We start from the raw sequence: 19,076 nt of genomic DNA on the forward strand, positions 1-19,076 counted from the left end.
TTGACAACGCCGCCAGGGAGAGTCTCGAAGGATTGGCTGAAGCGTTGTGATGGAGATGCATGATCGGGTTGGATGGTGTTTGAGACATCAGGGGTCTGATTGACTGCGATATGAGGTACTCAGGTCTGATAGGCTACAATTTCAGACATGTGCGATCTGATTGGAGTCTTTGTGAGAAGTCCGGGTCTGATTAATGATTGGTGGGAAACCTGGGTTTGTTGGCTGTGACGTGTGAATGCTGGGTGTGATTGACTGTGAGTTGCGAAGCCTCAGTGTGATTGGCTGTGGGTTGCAAAACCTGGTTGTGTTTGGCTGTGGGGTGGGAAACTTGGGTGTGATTGGTTGTGGGGTGGGTAACTTGGGTGTGATTGGTTGTGAGGCGAGAAACCCGGATCTGATTGGCTGTGGGGTGGGAAACTTGGGTGTGATTGGCTGTCCTGTAAAGTAGTCACACGGGTGGTACACTCGGGTAATATGGCGGCCACGGCCGATGGGAAGAAACTGGTACGTAGTCCGAGTGGACTTCGCATGGTGCCGGTAAACGGGGCGTTCAATAGCCCTTTCTCGCTCGATGAACCTCAGTGGGTTCCAGATAAAGAGGTAAGCGGCTGTCCGTTCGTGGCGGGCACAGTTGGCTTGTTTTAACCCGCGGCCACTCTTACTGAGGTTGGGCAATAGCTCCGTGCCGAGCAGCTCAGTGGGTGAGCCGACCCGTTAATTATTCTTTAATTCATTCCGGCAAGATGTGCGACCCTGGCCGGGTGTGTCAATGTGTACTGGGCTGAGGGGGATGCAGCTATGACACCACCACATTAGATTGTTTACAAAATGTTGCTGTTGGATTTAGTCCAGATGACGTTGAAATGGGAGAGGTGTCGCTCGTTTTTAACTCAACTGTTTTTGAGTCCAGTTTGTTTGTTTCTGCCTGTCTAAAATAATTGTGAAGAATAGACGGTGCCGGTGAATGTAAGAGAAATGCAACAGGAGTATAGGTGGCAGGAGCAGATTATTCAGCCACTCAAGTCCGCTCTGCCATTCAGCACGATTGTGGTTCACCTTCTACCCAACTTTTGTTTTTTTGGGGTTGGAGGGGAGCCCAGTTCGCACATACCATGCACAGTAAATTGTGACTCGGCGAATAAACATTTTGTTTAATGTCCGGTGTTTCTAGTGCACACACAACCACACTCTGGACGATATTCTTTTTTCTTGCACGAATGTTTGTTACAAGCAACTGTTCGGATAGTCTGCTTCATATTAGTGCCAGTTTGTACGGAATTTTGTGGTGTCATCAATGTTTTAGAGGAACTAGATTAAGTCTATACAAGTTTACTTCATGGTCTCTTTAGCTTAAATGAATGGTCTGGTCTCTGATTTTAAATGTTATATTACAGGCACTTTGCTATATTGCACAACTTTTTATTTGTCAAGCTTTCACTAAATGTGTAAGCAAAGTTTTTTTTTAACTTCTGTATTAATAATTGGTTCCAAGTGAAGTCCTGTTTCAAAATTTAGGTAAAGTAACAGTGTGTAATAAAGTATCCTTTTTTGATGTCTGCAGTAAATATTGTATGATATAACCACTGTTATGTAATGAAGTCACTTCCCTGATATTGCAGAAAACTAAATAAAATCTCTTTTCCCTCCCTCCACTCCACCGCCCCAACAGTCTGGATGTTTACTGTAAAATGATAATTACTTTTGGCTAATCTTTTTTATTGTCCATGAAAGTGCTCATTCCATGTTGCAATATGGTTCTGTCAGTGAAAGTTGACTTGCAATTTGACCTTTGAGTTCTTGTAACTGAATTCCATTCATATTTGTTTTCAACTGGCTTATACACCAGCATAAACCCAGCAGTGATTACTGAAAGTTAACTGGTATGAACTTTGAGCCAATTATTCCCAAGAAGAATATTGAAGGTAAATGTCTCCACCAGTGTCTTCTCTAAAATCAGCAAGTTACACAGATTGGAGATTGAATCTTTTAAAAAGAAATTCCAAATTCAAATATTCACTGGATAGATTGGATGATCTACTGTGCCAGTTTGCAACATAGACACGAGCAATGTAAACACTCCTTGTATCATTGAACTTAACTTTTGTAATACTTTATATTTTCCCATATGAGTTTTTTTTTAATAGAATCCCCACATTTGGTCCAACAAGTCCACACCAACCCTTTTGAGGAGCATCCCACTCAGACCCATTCCCCCTACTCCCATGGCTAATAGACCTACCCTACACACCCCTGAACACGCTGGTTAATTTAGCATGGCCAATTCACCTAACTTGCACATTTTTGGACTGCGGAAGGAAATCGGAGCACCTGGCAGAAACCCATGCGGACACTGGGAGAACGTGTAAATTCCACACAGTCACCCGAGGCTGGAATCGAACCCAGGTCACTATCGTTGAGACAGCAGTGCTACCTACTTGGCCTCTGGCTGTCCCATGTTGTTTATAGCTACTCACCTGCGTTTTAGAAAAAATTCAGCATAGACTATAAATATTACACTATGGTAATAACATAATTGCAAAGTTTTTACAAAAATGTAAGTTTCCAGTTTGCTCTTAAAATTGTTGCACACTTCCCATCATAAAGCCTGTAATATATAAATCAAATATCAATGTTTTCAAACAGAATTTATGCAAAACCATCTGCAATTTCTTCGTAACATCTTACATTAACAATAATTAGAAGTTTTCAGCTTGTTTTGTGATTTTGAGATTATTTTGTTAATTTAGCTGGTTTAGTACTTGCATTTTAGCTTTTAAATGGATTCCATAAAGATGATTTCAATACTTTAATACTGAATGAAAAGTATGTAGCAGCAGTAATCAATATTTTTATTTCATATTTGTAGCTTTACAGTTTAAATACAATTTCTGTAATTCAAACTACTTTCCAAAGTTTACGATATTTTGTTTGACTGAGTCACTTTTAAATTTTGTTTGCTTACTGTGGTCTGTCAGTTATGTTATGGAATAACAAAAACAGAAATTGCTGGAAAAGCTCAGCAGCTCTTGACAGCATCTGGGGAGAGAAATCTGAGTTAACATTTCTGATGTTCTGAGGAAAGGTCACTAGACCTGAAATGTGTTAAACTCTAATTTCTCTTCACAGATGCTGTGAGACCTGCTGAGCTTTTCCAGCAATTTCTGGTTTTGTTTGATTTCCAGCATCCGCAGTTCTTTTGGTTTTTACATTATGGGATTAGACCACAGATCAGCCGTGATCTTATTGACTGGCAGAACAGGTTCGAGAGGCTCAATGTCCTACTCCTGTTTACTTGTAGATTTCATTCAATCCTGCTCTTCAATGTATTTTCAAAATGTTACTGATCATTTTAAGCTAAGGGCACATTCAAGACTCTGATTCACTAATCTTAATGATTTTTCAGTTGAAAATAGATATTCCCTGTGAGATAAAATTATCTCTTACTGCAGCTGAATACATAAAATATACAGAAGTTAGAAAATAATAGTCAAGTGTCTTCTGATAAAACAGTTTGAGGAAAATCCAAAAAAAAGGATGAGAACAATTAGGGACTGAGAAGGATATCTCAGATATACCCTCTCACCAATGTAAGATATTAAATAAGTAATTGCTTCACATGGATTGATGCAATCAATGTAGCAGTAAAGGACTCGGTTGTTAAAATGGTTAGCATTCAAAATGCATAAACATAAATATTTTTCTGTAATGTAATGATTAGTGCACATGCTTAACATGCAAAAGATTCCCAATTCAAAGCCAGGCAGAAGCATCACAAAAGCTTTGGTGTCCCTGTGTGATGTAAAATCTATTTCTTCCATTTGTTAGAACCTTGTGGTACATTGCTGTCCCTGGATCTGAGCCAGAATGTTCAGATTCAAGTACCCACCTGCCCCGGAGTGTGTCGTAACATGTCAGACAGGTTGTTTGATTTTTAAAATAATAACTAAAATAGATAACAGGTGGGACTCAAAAGGTTGGCGGTATTCAAAGGAGGAAAATAATTTATCTGGATGGGATGGACAGAAAGCAGTAGAATAAAACCTAATTTGACTGCATTTCCTAGCCTGTATTCAAGCTGTAAAGCTACAAATATGAAATAAAAATATTGATTACTGCTGCTACATACTTTTCATTCAGTATTAACAAAGTATTGAAATCATCTTTATGGAATCCATTTAAAAGCTAAAGTGCAAGTACTAAACCAGCTAAATTAACAAAATAATCTCAAAATCACAAAACAAGCTGAAAACTTCTAATTATTGTTAATGTAAAATGTTACGAAGAAATTGCAGATGGTTTTGCATAAATTCTGTTTGAAAACATTGATATTCCCTCAGTCTTTACTTTTCTCTGCCCAATTTGGCATTGAATTTGCTGTTGCCCTCAGTCCTTCTATTTAATTCTGAATTCATTCATTTCTGGTTAAGAAAATTTACTGGTCAAATTGTTCACAAAGATCTGTCATCACTGTACTGCTAGCATCTTACACTTGCAACACAAATTCTTCTAACTAAAATATGCACACCCAAGACCACCTCGGTACGCCATAAGATAACCCATTTCAACCAAATGTTGGCAATTATATTCTTCAGAGCAGATTGTTCGTGTTTTTCCAAAATCACGTCCTGTGCCTCACCAAGAAATGCAAAAGGAAATTTGGTAATCTATCAATAAAGGTGACTCCTTGTTGAAGGCATTTGCTCATGAATTAGCCACATGCCGTACGATGTAAAAATAATTTACTGAAGCTCCATTCAGGAACAGAGAATCTAGTTAAGTTCTGACATTGATTCCTTCTCATATCTCATGTCATTTCTTTTCCTAGTGTCCCAGGTGTATGCAGTGTGAAGCAAAATTTGACTTTCTTACCAGAAAAGTAAGATGTTCTAAATTTTATTTATCAAATATTATTCACTTCTATTAAGGCTCGACATTAAACATTTTGATTCTAAAGAAAAGTGTAAAATGCCACTGTGGAATGTAATAATTTGAAATAATTGTGGTATCTTCAGCTAAAAGAATTGAGTAAAATGTCAACGCAGCTTAGGTTCACAGTGAGAGCTGCTGATCTTTGGACTGTTTTGGGGAGATGTCTTAAAGTCTTGTGAGTCTGTCAATCTCTAGAATGAACTTTCTCTGTTAAGATTATGTTGTTAACATTGATTTATAATCAAATATAAAAAAAGAAACCATTATAGCAGCTAGAGGGAACACTAAATGAAGAGATTGTTACTGTTGGATCTATCTAGATTACCCAGTCGTAGTTAGTTTCCTTTTGATATTAAGATGTTGTCAGCTTATGTAACACTCACACATGTGTGTGATGGGATCACTTCATGGAAGCAAAAATGAATTATAAGAAAACATGCATTTTAAATTAAGCTTTTAATACTTCCTACTTTTATTTTAAATAAGATTCTCTATCGCTTACTGCATTTAAATACATTTTTGATTAAAGAAATTAATAGACCAACTATTCTCATGATATAATTTCCAAAATAATTTGCTTGTTTTCCACAGCAGTTCAAACAGTACAGCTGTTATTTCCACATCCCTTTAAATGTGGCATAGTAGTTCTTGAATTTTATATGAAATATATAGTTTTAAACTAGTATCTCCCTGTTCAATAACGAAACAAAACATTTTTGAATGCATCTGATTTTTCAGTATTTGTGATTTTGTTTAAATCATTTGTCTGTATTTGAGTGGAATTTTTAACTTTCTTTATCCTCTGAAATTGGTAGCATCACTGTAGGAGATGTGGAAAATGCTTCTGTGACAAATGTTGCAGTAAAAAAGTACCTCTTCCACGAATGTACTTCATAGATCCAGTTCGGCATTGTGCTGAATGTGCTCTGATCTCCCAGAAGGAGTATGAGTTTTTTGACAAACAGATCAAGGTGCTGATAAATGGTAAGACATGTATTGCTTGTTATTTTCATTAATTGTTTTTCTCCAAATATCTTACAGGTTTACTTTTATGACCTGTATTGAGATTAAAATGTTTTAACACCTTTACATGTAAAATCATCATTTTGTATTATATAGTTCTATCAAAATCTGTTGTACTGTGAGTTAAGTACAGAAATCTATTACCTTGTAATGTTGAACTTTTAACAATATGGTTAAAATAACTTGAAGCAAAAATGCAACACTAGGTCCTCCAATGTCTCTGGCAATCATGTTCTGGATTCAAACCTAATGGCTGCATGTGACAGTAGTTAACTGTGATCATTGAGAGTTTTGCATGATTTCCACACAAGCATGTTTTTGGCAAAGGTTTTCTAGGCAGGGATAGCAGGAGTGAAAGCCTTTATCTAATCACTTTATCCTGAAATCAGGGAGCCTTAAGATCACTTCACCTCTGTTAGAAGGTGGTCGTTGGAGGCTGAAATTGGCATCCTGCCCACCCTAAGTAAATTAATTAGGGTCAATTGAACCTGGTTAAAATCTGAAGTACTGAAACTCTGCACTTAATTTTCATTGCTGGAAGGGTCATAAAGCAGTGATTGTTAGATTTGAAGAGAGAACTTTAATTTTTGTCTGGTGAGTTTAGCATTAGGTACACAAATATGAGCCATTTCATGTGGTTCAACCCTGAGTCACTTATTTACTAGCAAAATACAAGCAACAGTGCAGCTTTTGAAGGATTGAGACATCTCAAACCACAGTTTCCTGGTTTCAGTGTTTAACCACATATTCAATTGCCTGAAAGGAAGTTCATCTTCCCCTTTAATAGTTATCCCTAGTGTTATTTTGCTGAAAAATCTGAGCAGAAATATGTTTAATGTTGGACAGTTAAATGCTCCATTTTGATTTTTTTCATATAGTGCAAATTTTCCCTTAGACTTGCTCATTTTCACCCAAACATATGACCTTTTTCTCCTGAATAATATTTTACCTTGCTTCTATTTTCTCCACTTAATTTTGCTGTCAAGGAGCTACATTCCTTGTAACTTTGGGTTCCTTGGAGAAAGGTGAAACAATGGATTGTCGACTATCAAACAACCACAGGTAGCTACTTTTTGAATGATTTGGTTTTCAAATAGATTGTGTGAATACAGGTTACACAGTACATGCACTTTTTATGAACAATCTATTTTTAATTGTTCAGGAAGCAATACGTAAGCAAGTGTGGAAAACATAATGAATTTGCAATACTGTGAGGTGATAGTGTTCTAGAAGGCTTCACAGGAATGTTATGAAACAAAAACAACACTGCCACATAAGCAGATATTGAGTCAGGTTTCAAAACTTTAGCATGTTGAGAGGAAAGAAGGAAATAAGTTGAGTTTTAAGAGTGAATTCCAGGGCGTTAGGATCAGACCAATCGAAGGCGCAGCCACAGACAATAGATTGATGAAAAGTATTGATTCACAAGTAGCCAGGATCAGAGAAGTACATCTATGTCGAGAGTTGTGACTGGAGGAGATTAAATATACTTTCCAAGATGTACTGAATTTTCAGTAATGGTGTGATGAGCAAAGTTGAGGCACACACAAGTTGTTTTTCTCTAAATTAGTGTTAATTTTGTTGCTTCCTATTTTATGGCAATTTCTAGCGTAATTCAGAAAGTTGCAAATGGTGAAAGGAAACAATCCCTGTAATTCCTGCAGGATTCCACTAGGGACCTACCCTTGGAGATTTTCTGCCATTTTAATAACTACCTCTGTCTACAATAGTGCCACAAGTTACTTATCCACCAAGCTCATGAGATTTTACCATATTTGGGAGTCATTTATGCAAAGAGACTTGTAATTCAGGATATGCAAAGCCTATATAAAAGAGCCTACTTTTTTTAAAAAAAAGTTTGCTCCCTCAAAGTGATCATGGCTGCAGCAATGTGTTTCCGGAAACCAAATCTCTTTTTTTTTCCCTTTCCTTTCAACATCTGGGTTGGGAACCACAGAGACAGTCAGCATATGTGCTCATGAAAGCAGAATTAAATACTACAAACAATGGATAACCCAGATTTAGAACATTTCCTCCATAGGTACAAAATCTCAAGAAATTGCTGATCCAAACGGGAATGTCTTCCTTTTTCTTAGGCAAGCCATCAATGCTATTAAGTATACCACAATTGCAAGCAGATGAGAATAGTATTTTTCTGACATTTATTGTGAATTATGCATATACAAAATATTTTTAATTATAATTTGAGCCTATTTATCTTTTTTAGATGTTTGAACTGTTCAAATAGAAAAATACAATTATGCATGGTGTTTTCATGTTTTATTTTGCAAGCTCATTCCATTTAGTATCAGATAAATAATGAACCATGTTAAATGTGTACAATAGTTGCATCCAGACTTCTTTCATAAAGTAGAATTTCCTTGTTCTGAAATATTAAACAGAACAGTTTTGTCCTCTTTCTATTATGTTGAAGAACTCTAATCATGACTATGTAGAAAGTAGAACCAGAAGGTGGCTTTGTGACTGTTCAAGCCTTCTCTGCCATTCAGTATGACTACAGCTGAACTTCTACCTCAACATCACATTCCTGCTTTCTCTCCATAATGCCTTTAACATTTTTTAAAAAATTATCAATCTCTTGATTGAACATATTCAGTGATTGCAAATTCCACAAGTTGACTTCCCTCGGGATTAAATATTTTCTCATCTTAGTCCGATATGGCTTGAAAGTGTGAGCCTGGTTCTAGACCCCCCAACCAGGGCAAACATTCTCCCTGCGTATAAAAATCTAATTGGTTAGACAGTTTATATGTTTCAATCAAATTCCCTTTTATTTTTATAAACTCTAGCGAATACAGGTTCGGTCAAACTATTCCCTCCTTGTACGAGAGATCTGTCATCTCAGGTTTTTGTCCAGTGAACTTTCACTGCACTTCACCTATGAAAAATATATCCTCTTCGGTAGGGAGACCAAACATGCACAGAGTACTGTAAGTGCAGGTTTACCAAGGCCCTGTAGAACAGGTTGATTAGAAACTGTTACAGAAATACCTCTGCAGCAGATGCAGCTTGAACCTGGCTCAGACAGGGACACCACCACTACATTCTTAGCCTACTGCACCTGGTACCCCAGGTGGTTTCCCATCAATTTGCTTCATTTTTGAGATCAGATGTTTTCATGCTACTATGGCAAAATGAAGGCCTTGTATAATAGCAGCTACTGACATTGTGTTTTGACAATGAGGACATTACTAGGATTAATCCCTGTTCTGAGTCAGCTGATAACAGCTATAATTTGAGAAAAATCAGTGCTGTTTGTAAGATGGAAAGTGTGAAATTACTTTAGAATTTTGGTCCTACAGGAAAACAACCAGGCAGGGTGGTTGTATGGGGACTGCATTGGAATCAGTTGATGTTTCACGCTGTAGAATAACTAATCTGATAGCAAATAACTTTATCTCAGAAATAGACATTTTGGTGAATTGTTGAGAATTGGTGCCAGTAAGAGTCAATAGTTATGAACAATGGTCATGAGCCTGTAGGTAAAATCTTTATTTGAGAGACCAGAACAAATAGAGGAAAATGTAGGACTAGGGTATTGAAAGCATTTAGTCTGAGGCCTGGAATAATAACTTCTAATTTTTTGCTAGGTACCTGTATCTGGATGGAGAAAATCATGTTGAAATTGAGGTTCCACGAATTATAAGAGTTCAAGTGCTTACTGAAGGTTTTACTCCTGGAGGTAAATTTATTGAGTGTGTGGATATATAGCTTGAACAAGTAATTGATTTAATCAGTAATCTAAACTTTATTCATAATAAAATTAATCTGCAGAAGCACAATTTTTAAAGCTGTTGGGTTCTGATTAGTAACAGGGTGGACCTGGATAGTAAATAATAGAGTATCATCTTGAACAGGAGTTTGCCATGGTTTCAAGTCCCACCATCAACTGGATAAGTTTGTTTGTTTTGTTAGGATGCATTGAATGCTTTATAGGAAAAATGATTTGGAGGAGCCAGTGTTGGACTGGGGTGTACAATGTTAAAAATCACACAACACTGGGTTTTTGTCCAACAGGTTTATTTGGAAGCACTAGCTTTCAGAGGGCTGCTCCTTCATCAGGTGATTGTGGAGAACCACCTGATGAACGAGCAGCGCTCCGATAGCTACTTGCTTCCAAATAAACTTGTTGGACTGTAACCTGCTGTTGTGTGATTTTTAACTTTTATAGGAAGAAAAGTTGCTATGTTGTTCATTACTGAGGTGTGGAGTAATGTTGGAAATCAGTGCACTGGAGTAACCATCCCAACTAAAGCATGCAACTGAGACTGGATTTTGTTTTCAATTGAATTTGGTTAGTTGCTTTTATAGCATTATTGTAATGTAGTTAGTGTTTGTATATTGAATTGGAAGGTGGAGCTCATTTTTTCCTGATAGAATGGCCTGAAACTAATACTTCTTTTCAATGCCTGCTGCTGCCTATCGTCTTGGTACAGAGAAAGATATTCACACTTACACCAGCCTACTGGAGAATCCGTACATTACAGAAGGTTAGAAGTATGATTGTCATCTTTGCCATTAGCTCATCATGTGCCTATCTCCCTATATATGGCCCTGCGGAGCTTGGCTTGTCATTTACTATATACTGAATGCCTTGTTGACTATTTTACTTCTGTGAGCAGTGTCGCATGAAAGTTGAATTGAGTTGTTATTGCTAAATCTGCATTGTAAATTACAAGGCAAACTCCTTAATCCTTAATGTTTTTTCTTGCTTTGTTTGCTTTAGTTTGCATATATGTTTGCTAACAGTCAGAAATTGCAATTTTTCTGCTTCCAAATGTACCATGTTAACACCTGTGCTTTGTTCATTCTGTATATTATAAAATAGTTCATCATCCTTTTTGTGTACTATGTTTCCAAAGATTGACAGTTTTGCAGTTACTTTAGGCTATTTGAAAATGTTTTAATAGTTGAATCAATTATGTTGTGGATAATTGGAAAGTAGCCACAAATATCTTTAGAATACTACAGTTCTTGTGTGGTTAGATGTCATTTGAGGATGTATGTGCATCGTGGTCCGCTGAGTTGTGGATTTTCACCTCTGCCTTGTGTAGAGTTGGCCACTTTCAGCAAGGGTTCTTTTCGTAATCTGGTCGAGATGGAATCGGGGGCACCCAGGTTTCCACTGGTGATTGATTGCTACCCAACTCCAATTGAATAGAGTTGATGCTGGGTGAAAAAGTAGAAGCATTTCTGATGCCCTCTAGTTAAAAGTCATTTGAATTTCATTGAGACGAGTGTGCACTTGGAAGAGGTATTAAAATATTGTCCATTGTTTTTACCTATGTGTATCCTTTATCTGAGAAAAGAGTCAAATAGTTTGTTTTAAAAAAGTTATCAAGCTGACACGTGCTGTGCTTTTGCAGTTATGTTTCTTTTGGTGCTTCTATCCAGTAAATTCAGTTGTACATTTGGTCATTCCGATACAAGATTCCTCCTCATTAAGCTGAAAGGATTGTTTGTGTCACACAATATTTATGCAGTACTTAGCCATATTTTATACCATATTGTCTTCCTAAATCCTTGCAATGCCTACTCTTATTTTGTAAACACAGCTACATTGCAAACACATTGAATGACAGGAAGCAGTTCTGCTGGATCTCTCGTTTGGGATTATTTCTTTATTTTGCATTATGTCTTCGGGAAAAAAGAACATCTAAAGCTAATGCTCATAGAAGTGGCTGTTCTGTTGTTATCTTCCAAAGTGAATATTTAGGAACTATTGGGTGGAATGATGCAAGGAAGTAATTTAATTCTGTTAAAAGCAGATATTAATGGATATCATTTCATCTGTACAATTTCAGGAGGTAATACACATGCCACAGGGATGCTGGTCCAGTACAAAACCTTGGGTTCCCAGGAACCAAAACAGCTTAAGTTGAGTGCATCTGATGACCTCAGTAGTAACAAGAAAGTGTCTGTTGGTTGGTTGGCTGCTATGCATAAGGTAATGTTTAACAAATCTAGAATATTTTGTCAGAGTATTTAAAACAAAAACTGCTGGAGTCTTTCATTCTGGAATAAATGTTCTAATTTTTAAATATGGCACTTTTTTTGAATAAAGAATTGGTTTAGGAATTGTGAAACACAAAATCTTGAAGCAAGATTACAAACAGGCCACTTGGATGTCCTCCAAGTGGTCAGTTAGTTGCATGTTTAGGAAGAGAGGTGCACTTGATCCTGATAATTAAACATTAATAATCAATATGCATTGAATTCAAGTTTCTGTATGTAGGTTGCAGTTTTTCAAAGTTCACACCTAAAGTTGTTTTGAAGAATAGAAGAGGTTAAGATGTATCTGATTTCCATAAAAAGAAAATTGATTGAGTCTTGATAAAATCTTAAGAAATAGTATCAGAAGTAGGCCATTTAGTTCTTCGTCTGTTCCACCATCCATTATGGTCATGGGGACATAGCTAATTGACTTGTGGCCTTGACGCAATTTTTTTTTTAACTATGTTTATTCTGGCATGAATCTCCAGAATCCCATTGATAACTCTCCTGAAATTCTTTGAAATATACATTGGAATATTTTGCATGTACCTAGGCAGGCAGGTATGATCTTGGTTTAATGCCTCATCTGAAAGATAACCTCTTTGAGTGCATTTCACCTTCTGTACCGTAGTGGAGTTATCAGGCTTGCATTTTGGACTCGAGCCCTAGAGTGAGATTTGAAATGGAAGCTGAGAGTTTCACAAAAATGCTACCAGCTTGGCTATAGCTAACATTCAGATGATTGAAAAATATGTGTGAAGCAACCCAACAAGATTGCTATAATTAGAATACCTCTGGAAAGATCAACAGTAGGCATGCGGGGAGAGAGATCTTTGTTTAACGTAAGCTGATGTCTATATAGCTGATCAGTGGTAACGACTTTTCAAGAAAAAAAGTTTATATACTGTTCTGTTGGAGGGCATCTTGAGGGACAGAACTTACATTTATTTGGAAAGGCAAGGGATTAGGGATAGTTAACATGGCTTTGTGTTTGGGAAATCATGTCTCACGAACTTGATTGAGTTTTTGGAAGGAGTAACGAAGAAGATGGAGGGTAAAACGGATGTGATCTATACAGACTTCAGATTTACAAGGATGTTGTCAGGGTTGGAGGGTTTGAGTTACAGGGAGAGGCTGAATAGGCTGGGGCTGTTTTCCTTGGAGTGTTGGATGATGAGGGGTGATCTTAGAGGTTTACAAAATTGTGTGGCATGGATAGGGTAAATAGACAAGGTCTTTTCCCTAGGCTGGGGGAGTCAAAAGGCATGGGTTTCAGATGAGGGGAACGATATAAAAGGGGACCCAAGGGGCAAATTATTCATGCTGACGGTGGTGCGTGTATGGAATGAGTGGTCAGAAGCAGTGCTGGAGGCTAGTACAGTTGCAACATTTAAAAGGCATCTGGATGGGTAGATGAATAGGAAAGGTTTCAAGGGGCCAAACGCTTTACGAATAGAACTAGATTAATTTAGGATATCTGGTCGATATGGACGAGTTAGACCGACTGGTCTGTTTTTGTGCTGTCCATCTGACATTTATGACTCTTGATAATTGAAACAGACAATAAAGTTTGTCTTGTCTAATAAAATATCAAATGGGATTTGAATATAGATACTTTAATTTTCCAGTCTTATTCCTTGGAAGTAGTGATAATTCTTGGTGGAGCACTGTTCTACAATTTGAGCAGGTGCCTGGAAATTATTGCACATATTTTATACACACAGGTTGGGTTGAGATGTTTGTTTTTTAATTGTTGATTTAAAATACTCCTTCCATTAACATAGCAAACTGGATTCAAATTGATCTTCTATGTATTGATATACAAACATCAAGATGACAACTTGGTCTGTCTAAGAATATTTAATCAAGTTTCAGAATTAGATGATGGGTACTTGTAGATTTAGTGTGAATTTCTTTGTATAGAGAAAACACTTGCATTTATAGTGCCTTCCCTACCCTCAGGATGTCTCAAACTACTTTACAGCAGATAAAGTACTTTAAAGTATTGTAATGGAGGATCATGACTGCCAATGTGCAGTAACCTGTTCCATTAATATTGGTTGAAGTGTAAACTTTGGCCAGGACTTCCTGCTCTGAAGTTGTTCCATGGAAAGGCAAAGCCTCAGAGTAAATTCTCATCTGGAAAAAAACACTTGAAAACTGAAATATTGTTCCATGAATGTACTAAAGTGTTTCCTTGATTTTTGTCTCTGATCTAGAGTGACACGGTGGCACAGTGGTTAGCACTGCTACCTCACAGCGCCAGAGACCCGGGTAAAATTCCTGCCTTGGGCAACTGTCTGTTTGGAGTTTGTACGTTCTCGCTGTGTCTGTGTGGGTTTCCTCCGGGTGCTCTGGTTTCCTCCCACAGTCCAAAGATTTGCAGGTTAGATGAATTGGCCATGCTAAATTACCCGTAGTGTTAGGGGAATGGGTCTGGGTGGGTTACTCTTTAGAGGGTCAGTATGAACTTATTGGACCAAACGGTCTGTTTCCACACTGTAAGTAATCTAATCTCTGGAGTAAGATTTTACCCAAAATCCATCTAAGTAACAGTTCCTTCATTTTAGCATGAGACTCAAACTTCATTTTTATAAAGTTAAAAATCACACAACACCAGGTTGTAGTCCAACAGGTTTAATTGGAAGCACAGTAGCTTTCGGAGCGACGCTCCTTCATCAGGTGGTTGTGGACGGCTAGTGTGCTTCCAATTAACACCAAGTTATAGTCCAACAGGTTTGTGTGATTTTTAACTTTGTACACCCTAATCCAACACCTCCATCTCTAATTCATTTTTATAAGTTTTGCTATACCACATGACCAGTTATTTTCCCCATAGCATTAGTAAATTCTTATTTTCCCTAGAGGATGACAACTCTTGTTTTAAATTGAGCCTGGTAGCAGTTCCAACTATGTAATTTACGTATCATGATCTTTGGTGGTGAGTTAATAGTATGTGTCAGTGTATGGATCTTACCTGTTTAAGATAAGGAAGCAGGATGGTAGAATGAATTTTGCCAAGTGCCTCAACAGGAGAGGTACTGTGGGTAATAACTAAATGTCTGGAGTTTTGCTTGGTTTTATACCTAAGTTTCAAGTGGAACAATTTGGTATCCTGCCAGTAGATGATTTGTTCCATTTAGCTGCAACTCAGCAGACTCTCCTCCAAGTTAAATTGTCATGGGTTCAAGCCCCACTTCAGTCACTTGCAGATGTATTCCAGGTTGACATTTTCAATATTGTACGTTTTTGAAATGTTCCTTCGGATAAGGCATTAAACTGAGATGCGTCTCAAGTGGACATAAAGATACTGTGGTGGTTTTAATAAAGGAGAACAGTAATTTGTGTTCAAACCAATGTTTGACCCTCAATGTACATCAATTGAAGTTATTTATCAATTCTCTTACCTTGATGCTATTTTTTGGAGAGAAGCCATGTTTCTACTATAGTGAGTGTACTTCAAAAGAATTTAATTGGTTGCACTACGGAAATCTGAAGTCATAAAGTTTAAAGTAGGAGTTAAAATTTTATTTTTAGGATGTAACTTTAGAGATGTTTTTGTTAAACTGAAGTTTTTCAGCTGGGAAACAGAATTCCCTTCTGCTGTTACAAGAGGTGTTCAGGAATGGCTCAGTTGGTAAAGGATTTAGCGGTGTGGATTCAAACCCCACTGCACTGAATTGTGCACAACATCGTAAGCTGACAATCCACTTGTTTAACAAACTAATATCCCCATGTTGAATTTGGCAGCAAAAGACTGAGATTTTTCAAGGTTTTTCAAATAAAAGTCTATCATTTAGTGCATGTATCAATTTTCAACCTTTTTTCTTATCCAGGAGCTGATTCTCCACTGGGGAAGAGGCTAGCTCTTTTTTTTTTTAAAATAGACCCACTGCCAATTTATTAAGTAACCCATTACTCAAAACCACACACTCCAAACCAAGATAGTTTTACTGCCCTTGCACCAGGAGCATTACAACAATAACTAAAAGGTACAGAAAACAAGGGAGGGACTAAATGATCATGGAGTTAATAGAATCCCCTACAGTGTGAAAGCAGGCCATTTGACCCATTGAGTCCACACCAATCCTCTGAAGAGCATCCCACCCAGACCTATGTCTCTACCTGCATTATCCATGGTTAGTTCCCAGTGCTGTGAGGCAGCAGTGCTAACCACTGTACTGCCCCCAAATTAAGTGGTATTGAAAGGGAAGATTATGCACTTCAACTTCTTTTGGTGCCCAACTTGTTGTAAAGGCTAAGAGCCTACCTCCACAACATGTGTAACTTGTACCTAGACGTCCTGACTGAAGTAGGATGCTACTACTGCCAGTTGGTATTTTTTAATCAGCCTGTTTAGACATATGATGCTGTATCTCTGGGATAAGCAGGACTTGAACCCCTACCTTGTGGCCCAGAAGTAGGGACACTACTATGGTGCCAAAACAGCCTCTTAAGAAAATGAGCATCACCTGCTCTGTCAACTGTGGAGCTACTCTGTTTGATTCTTAAAGGGATCTGAATGAAAAACATTTACAACAATTCTGGCTGTATTTGGGCAGCATTTGCTCATTGTTTCATTCTTTGGCAATGCTGCCCAAATACAGCCAGAATTGCTGTAAATGTTTTCCATTCTGATTGCTGTAAAGACATCCAAGTGAAAGGAGCCCAGAAATTTACAATTAACAGTCACAAACTGACGTACAAATTGGTCCAAGTCCAGTCAGTGATTGGTTCAATAGGAGGAAAACCCTTCTGAGATTGAAGTTAAAACTTATTATGCTACTTACTCCCAAATGATAATTGAATAAAAACTCGCAAAAAATACTTTCTAGATCATTTCCAGAGCAACTTGGGCTTCTGGTGCATAATCTTTAAAATGTTAGACAGCTGCAGAAAATGCTTTAGCTTTCCTAATTAATGTGGGCCGTCATATCTAGAGGGCTAAAGTACAGATGCAGAAGTTATGCAGCATTTATATACAAAACTGATTATTGGCACCACACCTGAGGAAGGATAAATTACCAAGGGAGGGAGTACAATGTAGGTTTACAAGCATGATACCTGGACTTCAGGGTCAAGCTATGAAGAGAGATTATACAAATTAGGCCTGTGTCCTGTAGAATTTAGAAATTAAGGGGTGCTGTCATGAAAATCTTCCTGATATTAATCAGGAAAGACAAGGTAGATAAAGGTATAAACTATTTCCACAGGTTGGGGATTCTATAATTAGGTGGCTTATTCTGAAAACTAGGGCCAGACTTCAGGAGAGATGTTTAGAAGTTACTTCCACACAGGATAATAAATACTTGGACCTTTCTTCCAAAAAATGGTTGGTTGATGCAGCATCAGATTTTTGACTTTAAATGTAAGGTAAATAAATTGTTGTTAAGCAAAGATTTTAAGGAACAAAGGCAGATAGATGGAGTTAGACTGTAGATCAGCTGTAAGCTTATTGAATACTGGAACAGGCTTGATAGGTTGAATAGCCTACAATGTTCCTAAAACTGACAACTTGGGCTGTTCGTTGGTTGTTTTCCTATAGACTACAGTAAAACAGACAACTTATGAGTGAAAACTAATGATGCTGTCTTTCTTGTCTACCCCCTGACCCCATACACATGCACGCATACATGATCCCCTTAGGCTGCCAAGCTTCTGTATGAATCAAGAGACCAATAACCATTTTGAAGTTTCTGGAAAGATTGAATGTCACACTGAAGACGAGTGGCAAGAAACAACATTTTAGCCAGTTTTTTGTTTGCTCACTGCATTGATGTACAGTGAGCTTTTCTTATTACTTTTTTGTATTAAAGTAATTTTCTGAAAACACTTAGAATGCAACAAATGATAGATATTTTTTTGGTGCATTGAAGTATTCTCGAAGTATAGTGCAATATGTAGAATTTACAATGTCTTAAATGTAACTTTCACAGTTAAATTGAACTTTGCTAAGTATTTTTGTTAAATCTTCGTATTTTTATCACTAACTGAAAGCTGCGGTGTAAACTGCTAAAATAAAACACCATTTTTGTTACAGAATGCAGTTCTGATGTAGATTACTTTATTTTATTACATTATCAATAAGTATATAAATTTATAAAATTTGATTAAGTAGAAAATAACTACAATTTGCATTTAGCTTCAGAAAAGCTTACACTGCAGCTCTGTACTCTGCAGGTGATTTGTCTTTCGTGATTAAGGGAAAGAAAATGTTTACATTTTGATTTTGTTTGGCAGGAAATGCTAAAATCAATAAAAATTACTTTGTTCCAGTTCAGAAATGCAGTGTTGCTTATCTTTTCCCTCAAAAAAATGAAATTTTCATTGGTATACCAAAGGAAGTAACTTTGTATATAGTTAATACGTTACATAACTGTCCTTGTGCTCATGCTGCAATTATGTTACTAAGTAGGGAACAATTTCATAGTTTTATTTGATAATCAGTGATTATATTTGGATGCAGTATGAAAACATCCATAATACCTATCCACAATGTGTTTTAATCAAACCAGGTTACTGCAGCTTGATTTTAAAAATAAAAACTGTTCATGCAGAAATAGCCTAGACCCTTGATTCAGTGAATCACCAATAAATGCAAAGGAGGCGATGTTAGATAACTCAATGACAAATTTGGAAAACTGAGACTGATGCACAAACCAATCTTAGTGACTTTTCTGTTAGCATGTAATAATTCCAAAAATATTTACAATGCAGTTTGATTTGAGAAAGGGAGCATTCCAAGCTATGCAGGTTAGTTTTCTGGACCAAATGGCTGTAAAACTTCTGGTTGTGTAGAGAATTGATCTTAATTGAACGTCTGCACTGTCAGTTCCTGTATTTGTGGATATCTTGGATCAATGTAACTATTTGAACAGCTTCTGTATAAAATTTATTCATACTCAATAAAACTTAAACAATAGCCTCTGCAGGTGCTTGTGATGTTTTAGTTTTTTTTTAAAATGTATCAGCATCAACTATATGTGGAACCCTTAAAGCTTGTTAGCAACAGGATAGATTGATGTTTTTTGTTAGTATTGTTCTTGTCCCTTTCAAAAAAAAAATTGTAATTTCTCACCATGTTGGAAAGTCAAAATCTGTATGATTTG

At 37.0% G+C, this 19,076-nt stretch overlaps 1 protein-coding gene across 2 annotated transcripts; it reads left to right on the plus strand.

The window, feature by feature from the left end:
- The first annotated feature begins 443 nt into the window (after positions 1-443).
- On the plus strand, positions 444-18,896 carry zfyve21 (zinc finger, FYVE domain containing 21). Of its 2 annotated transcripts, XM_043697524.2 has the most exons (8): positions 444-600; positions 4,826-4,876; positions 5,745-5,913; positions 6,939-7,014; positions 9,564-9,655; positions 10,410-10,463; positions 11,778-11,920; positions 17,614-18,896. In XM_043697524.2, the coding sequence occupies exons 1-8, from the start codon at positions 475-477 to the stop codon at positions 17,647-17,649; spliced, it is 747 nt and encodes a 248-aa protein (XP_043553459.1). In that variant the 5' UTR covers positions 444-474; the 3' UTR covers positions 17,650-18,896. The 2 variants fall into 2 exon arrangements, with proteins under 2 accessions (XP_043553459.1, XP_043553461.1); XM_043697526.2 differs by lacking the exon at positions 10,410-10,463.
- The last annotated feature ends 180 nt before the right edge of the window (positions 18,897-19,076 follow it).

This window comes from Chiloscyllium plagiosum, unplaced genomic scaffold (genome assembly GCF_037043375.1).
Source record: "Chiloscyllium plagiosum isolate Xiang-an unplaced genomic scaffold, Cpla_swu_hap1 HiC_scaffold_8, whole genome shotgun sequence".
NCBI lineage: Eukaryota > Metazoa > Chordata > Chondrichthyes > Orectolobiformes > Hemiscylliidae > Chiloscyllium > Chiloscyllium plagiosum.

Coding starts and splice junctions, on each gene's coding strand:
- zfyve21 (XM_043697524.2), top strand. CDS start 475: ATGGCGGCCACGGCCGATGGGAAGAAACTGGTACGTAGTCCGAGTGGA. Junction 9,656..10,409: donor TGAAGGTTTTACTCCTGGAG/GTAAATTTATTG, acceptor GTCTTGGTACAG/AGAAAGATATTCACACTTAC. Junction 11,921..17,613: donor GGTTGGCTGCTATGCATAAG/GTAATGTTTAAC, acceptor TGATCCCCTTAG/GCTGCCAAGCTTCTGTATGA.